The sequence below is a fragment of the Streptopelia decaocto genome (genome assembly GCF_964273445.1).
Source record: "Streptopelia decaocto genome assembly, chromosome: 1".
Classification (NCBI taxonomy): Eukaryota; Metazoa; Chordata; class Aves; order Columbiformes; family Columbidae; genus Streptopelia; species Streptopelia decaocto.
The window spans coordinates 8,432,191-8,440,216 of NC_138663.1; the positions used below are offsets into that span (position 1 = coordinate 8,432,191).

At 45.2% G+C, this 8,026-nt stretch overlaps 1 protein-coding gene across 2 annotated transcripts in view; it reads right to left on the reverse strand.

The window, feature by feature from the left end:
* Positions 1 to 5,394, reverse strand: part of FRMD4A (FERM domain containing 4A) — a gene marked incomplete at its 3' end in the record, with an annotated part of 393,830 nt that extends 388,436 nt beyond the window's left edge. For both annotated transcript variants that reach the window (XM_082064558.1, XM_082064560.1), the window contains exon 1: positions 5,287 to 5,394. In XM_082064558.1, coding sequence (XP_081920684.1) covers positions 5,287 to 5,331 — 45 coding nt within the window. In that variant the 5' untranslated portion in view covers positions 5,332 to 5,394. The remainder of the gene's footprint in view (positions 1 to 5,286) is intronic.
* Between the last annotated feature and the right edge of the window lie 2,632 nt (positions 5,395 to 8,026).

Consider the following 8,026-nt stretch of genomic DNA (forward strand, 5'->3'; position numbering starts at 1 on the left):
CATCCTCCAAAAGAGCAAACAGCACAGCTCAGCTATTTGCTGCTCATGAAGCCCATTAGCAAATTACTGCCTGGTTGGAGCAATAAGGAGCCGGGGAGGAGGGAGATTCCTGCAGCACGGCTCCTCCCCAGCGACCTCCAGGTGCTGTGGTGCATTATCGTCTCCAGCCCGGACCTTCTGGGATGCAGCCTGCACACCTGCACAGTGCAAATATCTGCAAAACGAGCACGGAGAGGGGCTGCATAATCACCTCCCCTTGCTGTTCAAGTATCCCCACAGACCTAATTTTGGGCACGAAGCTGAAGTGGGCCAGATGCCAGAGGTGCAGCCAATTCCTCAGGGAAGCTGTTATTCGTTCCCAAGCAATGCTGCTTACACCCAGATCCGTGTATGGGTCACGCACTGCTGACACGTCACACTGCTTCAGCATCAGATGAGAAATACATTAACCCCTTACGCTGTGCAATGGCAAGAAACGAGTGGGGTTTATTTCACGGATGGAGCGTGCCAAGCTTAGCTTTGCTTCCAGGTCAATGTGGTCTGTAGATGAGGTCGCAGCAAGGAGGTTTGAATGTCAAGGGCTTTTGCATACTGTCAACATAGAGATAATTTAAGCCTGAGATGAGAGAGACAGAAAATGACCTCATCCCTTCACTGTAACCTTGCTGCTCCCCAAGGCTTTTATATGATCCTTCAAGCTGAGCTGCGCTGTTGCAATCTATCTGGAGGTTTGAATGGTCTGGAATGTAGTTTTATAGCACAAAGAGACAGTCCTAGATCTAAATAGGGCTTAGAAGCTCTATACCTTTTTAGTTACCCACCTTGCCTACATGAGGATAGACTTCAGGCATAAAAACTTACCAGTCAAACGTGAAATAATGGGTGGAACACCCAGAACGTTGTCAAGTCCAAGACCTCAGAATCCAACAAAGCAGGCCATAGCCCTCACAGCATTTAGTAATGATGCAGTTAATATCTGCGAGAGTGTTTTAAAGGAAATCCTACAGACTATGGAGCTACATTTCACAATTGTCACATTGAGGACATTCGCATTGTTTTGGGGACTGCAGTGTAGCTTTGCTTGGGGGATAGAAGGATGATTCAGGAGAACCCTCTTTAAAAGGAAGACTGGAAGCAGAGCAGCATTTTCATTGAAGAATGACACTCAGATGCTAATTATTTATGCTAAGCTTTAGAAAGAAGGTGGTTTCCACATGTCCTCGTGTTGCAGGTGTCTGCCTTAGACACCCATTGCAACGCCTTCAACCCAGGAGAACAAGGAAATGCTGAGCTTGGCAACCCAACGGTGGGTTGGCCAGCCAGCTTCTTGCTCTTCATTGTGAACACCATGTCCTGAGTTTATGTTCCAAAGTCCATTGGCAGCCTTTTCCCTCTTGAACTATAGAGGTGAGTCCCATGTGGTTAGCGTTACCTAGGATATCTCACATCCACCTCTACTCCAGCGACAGTTTTGAATGCAACTCAGCCACAAAATAATTAATTTTAGAGTGTGGAAGCATTATACAGTCCTTTGAAATGAAAGATGTTTCTCCAAACACAACAGTTCTCATTAATTTACAAGTGTACTTGTTTGCTAAATGGTACATTGTTACTTCTTCAAGGAAAGCATTTATATATACAGAGCAGAGAGCTTATAAATACAGTAAAGATTCAAATTGATGGAGGGAGTGAGAGGAGCTGGCTGGAGCTAGATTTTCTAGAAACAGAAAATCATGCTCTTCTTCCCTACCATTATAAGATTATTTTGGATTAATTGGTATACACTGAGCTGTATACCTTGCTCATTTGAACCTCTGTTGTCATTTAACACAGATTAATTAGTGCTAGTGCTATGACCTACAGTAGTTTGAAGGTCAAGTCCCTAAGATCTATTTTCATGAGACACAGTAATGTTGTCTCAAGAGATACCAGATATCATAACTTATTGTGCTGTTAAAATCTGTACAATCAATATGTCTGCAGCTTTAAAATTTTACAGTATACTAATAAGATAGACGTAAAATCCTACTAGTATTGCACTTACTCCCATCAACATTAATGATTGTAACACAGCAGGTGTTATCATTCCTAACAAGACACTGTATTTGCTATTTCATGCTTAGGTGCTCCCCCCTCTTGGTTCACAGAAGCTGAGGAAGCTCAGTTTTAATGATTTGATAATGCTACAGGCAGAGCCACTTTGGGCAGTTCAGCCCCATTTCCTCCATGCTGAACTGAGCAACATCCCTCATCTGCTGTGGTCTCCGGAGCAAGGTGGAGGCAGGAGTCCTACAGGCCAGGCACAACCAGAGTCGTTCCTAATACAAGTCATTTGCCTGAACAGACAAGTTGCAATTTTCTTTTCAGATAACTGTCTTTGTATGAAAACACTATCTTTATGTTCAAAAGAATACATGTTTAAGACTGAAATTCTCCTGCACTGAGCCTTTTTCCTGGCCTTGGAGAAAAAAAAAAGTCACTAACAAGCAGAAAAACAGAATCATCTGAGTGTTTAGGTAGCTAGAAAAAAACAGTGAAATAAAACCAGATTCAATTTAGATTAATTCATTGTATGGTCAATATTTATTTCACTAAACTTGAGCAGGACCTGTCCACCTAAGTCTGAAGGTTTAATGAGATTCTTCGGTGTTCTAATGGCTGCACAAGATCCACAATGACCTGTTGTCTGGGAGCTGCTTTAGGCCATGTCAGCTCCATGCCCTGGGTGGCATTTCCCAGACACAGATAAGTCATCGTGAGCTGTCATCACATCTGGAACCCAGAAATGCTATGTGGTCCCATGTGCAGCTCTCTCTGCTGGGACATACTGATGCTAGATACCTGTGTCCTGTGTCCTTCTATAGGAAGGAAACCCCATACCCTGGAGATGCCCATCTTTCTTAATTGACCAGAAAGGAGTTAGGGATGAGCAAACTCGTAATTTGGGTCACTCAATTCAGTGCATGAAATTCCAGGGAAGTCAATTAATGGTTCTGTACCTTGGTTTCTTTACCTGCAATGGAAAGTGCTTTGAGGTATCCCACAGAGAAGGAGTTATTTTCAGACTGAGTATGATGCAGCACTGACAAATGCTGCTGACAATTAGGTCTCATAAAAAGTGGACGGTTGGATGAACATTCTGCATCCTATTGCAGAGGCAATGCAGTACTAAAATACCTATCATTGCTAAAAGAAAACTCTCTCAATGGAGAAAGCCCATCAAAGTACTAAAAGCTACTTCTGTGGACTTCCCGAAGACATCTAATCCTTTAATTTCTGAGGGGTGGCAGTTTTAGAAGAGATGCCATTATAGCTGCTCATTGTGGGATGAATTATGCAAGGATTTATTATTGATTCAAGGGTAGCCTGCTCAAGCATGCAATCAAAGCCAAGGCAGAGCAGAGGGGAAAGGATGAGGTTCCTATAGCTAACTAAGCTGATTCATGACACTAGAAAAATCTAGGGAAAAAGCACCAATTGGCAAAAAATGGAGCATTTTACACATCAGATCACCTTTTCCACACCCATAACCAGCCTTTAGTACCAGACTATTGTAAAGCAGAGCCTAAAGAGTTATACGAGTCCTCTTGAAACGCAGAAATAAATCCTCACCACCCCAACCATCCACGGGGTCAAATGCAGGAACCCCTTTGGCTGTGGACCCCCAACCCAATTCATCCACGTGAGGCTGGGAGACCACGACAGCCCTGCCCAGGGCTGTGCCCAAGGTCAGGAGACCCAAGGGATCCAGGCTACAGGCCAGAGCTGTAGTAACACCTGACACACCTCAAAATGACAAGTGGGACAAGGCCACGTAGCCACAGAAATCCATGTTTTATGAGGGAAAATTTGTGGGGAGCTTGGCACCCTACCAGAGTTTGACAAGGTCTGTTCAAGGAGTACAGAGGAGGGGGAGGGAGAAATTTAAATTGAGAATTAAGAAGGTAGTAAAACTAAAAGTATATACAGCCCAAGCAATGACACAAGTGTGACAGGTGCCCATCAATTTGTCTTTGAAAGAGAAAAAGAAAGAGGCTATTTAAAAAGCCAGGAAGGCTGGAGGTAAGCAAATGGAATTTAAAAAATAAAAGACCTTACACAGCAAGTCAGTCACTGGCAAATATAAAACAAGCCATGCGGAGGCTTAATAGCGTGTTTAGCATTTTGAGTAATGGACATAAAATTTGCTTTTCTCAACTTGACCTTTGTTAACAACCTTAGGCACTACAGGGTTATTATCCTGCAGCATTCCCTTTATTGAACTCATCATATCTCTGAGTGCTAGGGACCATTTCCTAATACAATCAGAAGAGAGATCAGTAGTAATAATTATATAAATATGTATAGTGCATATATATCTATGCATTCACACATGCGCGCACGCACACATGCTCTTTGCTTATAACAACTCTCCAGCGGAAACATTACAGTGACATTTGGGCAGAAAAACATCCAGCAGAGATCTTACACTAAAACCATCCCTGATGCTGCTGCATAGAAAATGGCAACAAAAGTAGAAGAGGGGAAAAAAAAAAAAAAAAAAAATCAGTAAAGCTAGACAGCACTCTAATACCCCACCAAAAGGGTTTATTTTAATTGCAGTAGGACAGTGGCATGTTTCTGGATTCAGCCACGTGTTTTGCTAAATAATCTTCTTTGAAATATTATAAATATGCAGAACTTTGAGAAGTAGGTCAGTGGCTCAACATGTAGCAGCAAATAGCTCAGATAAATACTAGTCATTCCCCCATGGTCTGCAGTCAGCAGCAGGTCTGACATACACTGCAGCTTGTTGAATGGCGATTCACTGCATAAGGGGGTCATTCCCCAAATGACACAACATCCGAGTACCTGGTCACAGCTAACAACGCGCCTCTCATCTAACAGAGAAATCACGCTCTCCCTCTCATCATTTAAGTTGTCTCAAAGTCAGCAAGGGCAAAAGCAGGAGAAGGCAGAAGGACGTGAGAATTCAAGACACTGATATAATGAACAAAATGAAAAACTACAGCTCAGGATAAACCCCCGAGTGCAAGCATCAGCGCTGCCAGAAAGGTGACTTCAAAATCCTGCTTTGAACATTGGTCCAGATGCCTTAAAACCCACTGCAGGGGGAACATCTCCCTGCAAGCACCAGATGAGCCCTTTGCAAAGTTCCCCGGGACCTGTAAAAGCCAAGCGGTGGCTCATGCAAAATCCTCCCGTGGATTTGGTGCCCTAAATCCCAGCAGTGCAGCTCCCCTCGCCCACCTCCCCCTTCCCAAACAGATTTCAGCAAGCACTTACCATCAGCAAGCTCAGAGCAGACTCGGGAGCACGCTGCACAGCCATCGCCTCTCTTCCTACGTACAAATCCTCCCCACGACTCGGTCAGCCCTCGGCCCTCCGTCACAGCAAAGCATCCACAGAGCCCACAGCTAACTGTCGGGAGAGAAACCCCAAATCAGGGTCGGAGAGCATTTGCAAGAGGAGGAGAGGATGGATGAGGGGGTGGGGAGGAGAGGAGGGAAGGAAATAACCTTCTCAGCCAGGGAAAGAAGCTTAAGCTAGGCCAAATTTTACACTAGAGAGAAGAGGAAAATGAAATGCAGAGCCTGCTGGAGAAACAAGATATCGGGAACTGCAGGATATTTAAAGCTCAGGCACACGCCGTCACAGCGAGCAGCAGCAACGCAGGACACATATCAAACACCTACATGACAGGTTAGGTCCAAGCCATCCTCCCCCTGCCCCAGCGTACAGACTATAATTAATTGCTTTTAATTGACACTCTTCTTTCTCCACCTAAATAAATGCCTAGGTAGCATAAAGCAGCCATGCCCCTGACTCTGCATCTTCCTACCTGCCATGACAATGCTAGTGCAGAAACAATGTCAAATATTGGAACGTACCGCTTCCCACAGGGTCAAACTTCTCTCTTCTCGCAAAGCTCTGCTTCCCCTGCTTTTGTAAGCAGACGCCTGCATAATACAGACATGAGGAACGAGTGAGAGGAACCACAACCGGGAAGCACTCAGCTTTCACTTGAGAGCAAGAATTACCTTTATCATGTTCAAGCGAGAGCTGGGTTATGCACTGACCCTGTTCACCTTACTCCCCCCCTGCCCAAGAAAGTCTCGTCCTCCTTCTCCTCCTCCTCCTCTCCAAATGGCCTCAGCTCCCCGTGGAGCTAACACACTTCCTAGAAACATGTAATTACACAGGCTGTTGTGTTAGCGCTCTGATCATGCTGCTTGTACCGCATGGAGACGGCAGCCAGGCAGCCCCCCCCCTTCCCTCCCTTCATAAGGCAAAGTGCAGCGATCACCCCCCACCCCGAGCTCCATCGGCTCAGGGGGCTTGAGGCAGCTAATTGTGAAAATGTGGCTGGTTAAGACACAAAGACAAATTAGCCTTGAAAATAAGCCCCTTGTTTAAATGTGAGATGTAAATGGAAGATGGCTTTCTGAAAGCCTTTAAAAATAAATAGAGCATCCTGCTAGCAAGGCCAGTACTCTCACATATTTGTGCTCCGCAGACCTGTAGGACCCCTATTTTTGTAGGGCTCGAAAGACTTCTGCATGTTAGTGTATCAATTCTTGCATCTCCCCTCTGAACAAGCAGAATTTTGGCTTCATTTCCTAAAATGTTAGGCTTTATGTAACGACAATGACTGTTAATCCTCCAACTCCCACCTGCACATTCCCCCCACACACACACTCCCACCCCCATGATTTTGGAACCCAATTAAAAGTTTCAGACAAATTCAACCGGAGTTGAATTCTCTGACACATGTCATTCCTTCAACTTTTATAAAAATTGGCAGCAGGATAGAAAAGATAACCAAATTTCTGTCTCCATGAAGGAGGACAGCAGTAATCCAGCCCTTGTGCTCTGCAGGCTGCATCTGGTGGGTCAGCTGTGGTGTGTACCACACTGGAGTTCTTGTTGGCCCAACCTCTCCTTGTTCATCTATCACGGTGTTTTAGCAAATGGTCCACAGTGACATGGGGGATTGCAGAAATCACCCTGGGATGGTCATCTGTGGCAGACACAAACTTCTTGGCATGCAGTTCTCTGATCCAGGGGACTGCTCTTCTTGTAAGGCATGTATCACACGTAGCATGGAGCGTGTTGGTCTCTTCTCCCAAGTAACAAGTGATTAGACAAGAGGAAATGGCCTCAAGTCGTGCCAGGGGAGATTTAGATTGGATATTATGAAAAATTTCTTCACAGAAAGGGTTATCAAGCGTTGGAGCAGGCTGCCCAGGTGGTTGAGTCACCATTCCTGGAGGTGTTTAAAAGACATGTAGATAAGGCTCTTAAGGACATGGTTTAATGCCAGAGTTATGTTATGGCTGGACTTGATGATCTTGAGGGTCTCTTCCAGCCTAAATGATTCTATGATCCTATATAGAGAGGCTTAGTTTTTTTCATGTAAATCCAGAAATCGGTGCAACCCCCCAGCCCATATGCAGCACCAAGCCTGGGTGTTGCATGGTGATGGAAGGGGCTTCCTTCCCACAGCAGGTTCTCCACCAAGAGGTGTGGAAGGGGGAAGCCACTCACACAGAAGGGACACCTCTCAAGAGAAAGTGAAGACTCACTCATGGGCAAGCAGTAAGGCATTTTCTGGGTTCCTCCCTTACTGGTTTTGGGTTACAGACATCAGCACTCAAGGATAGTCCCTTGCATCACACCCGAGGCCTGACCTCCTTCACGGCAGTGAATGTAGCTCCTGCAAAAGCACACTTATGCCAGCAGACAGGGTTACTTCCACCCTTAGATGCAAGTCATCTCCATTGACGGAGAATAGGCACCCAGCTTCTCAAAAGCATTAAGGTACCTAAGCACCAAGGAGCTCTGGACATCAACTTCAATTAGTCCAGAGAGCTGAGTCAGAGTTTCATGGTGCTTGCTAAACACAGAATCCATCTTGACCATCTGCACTGGGTTATTCTTCAACCCACAGTTGTCTGACACTATGAACTATCTCACACTGTGATTTGTTCCCTTCCCTCCAAAGGAATTTGGCTTCATCCCTGTT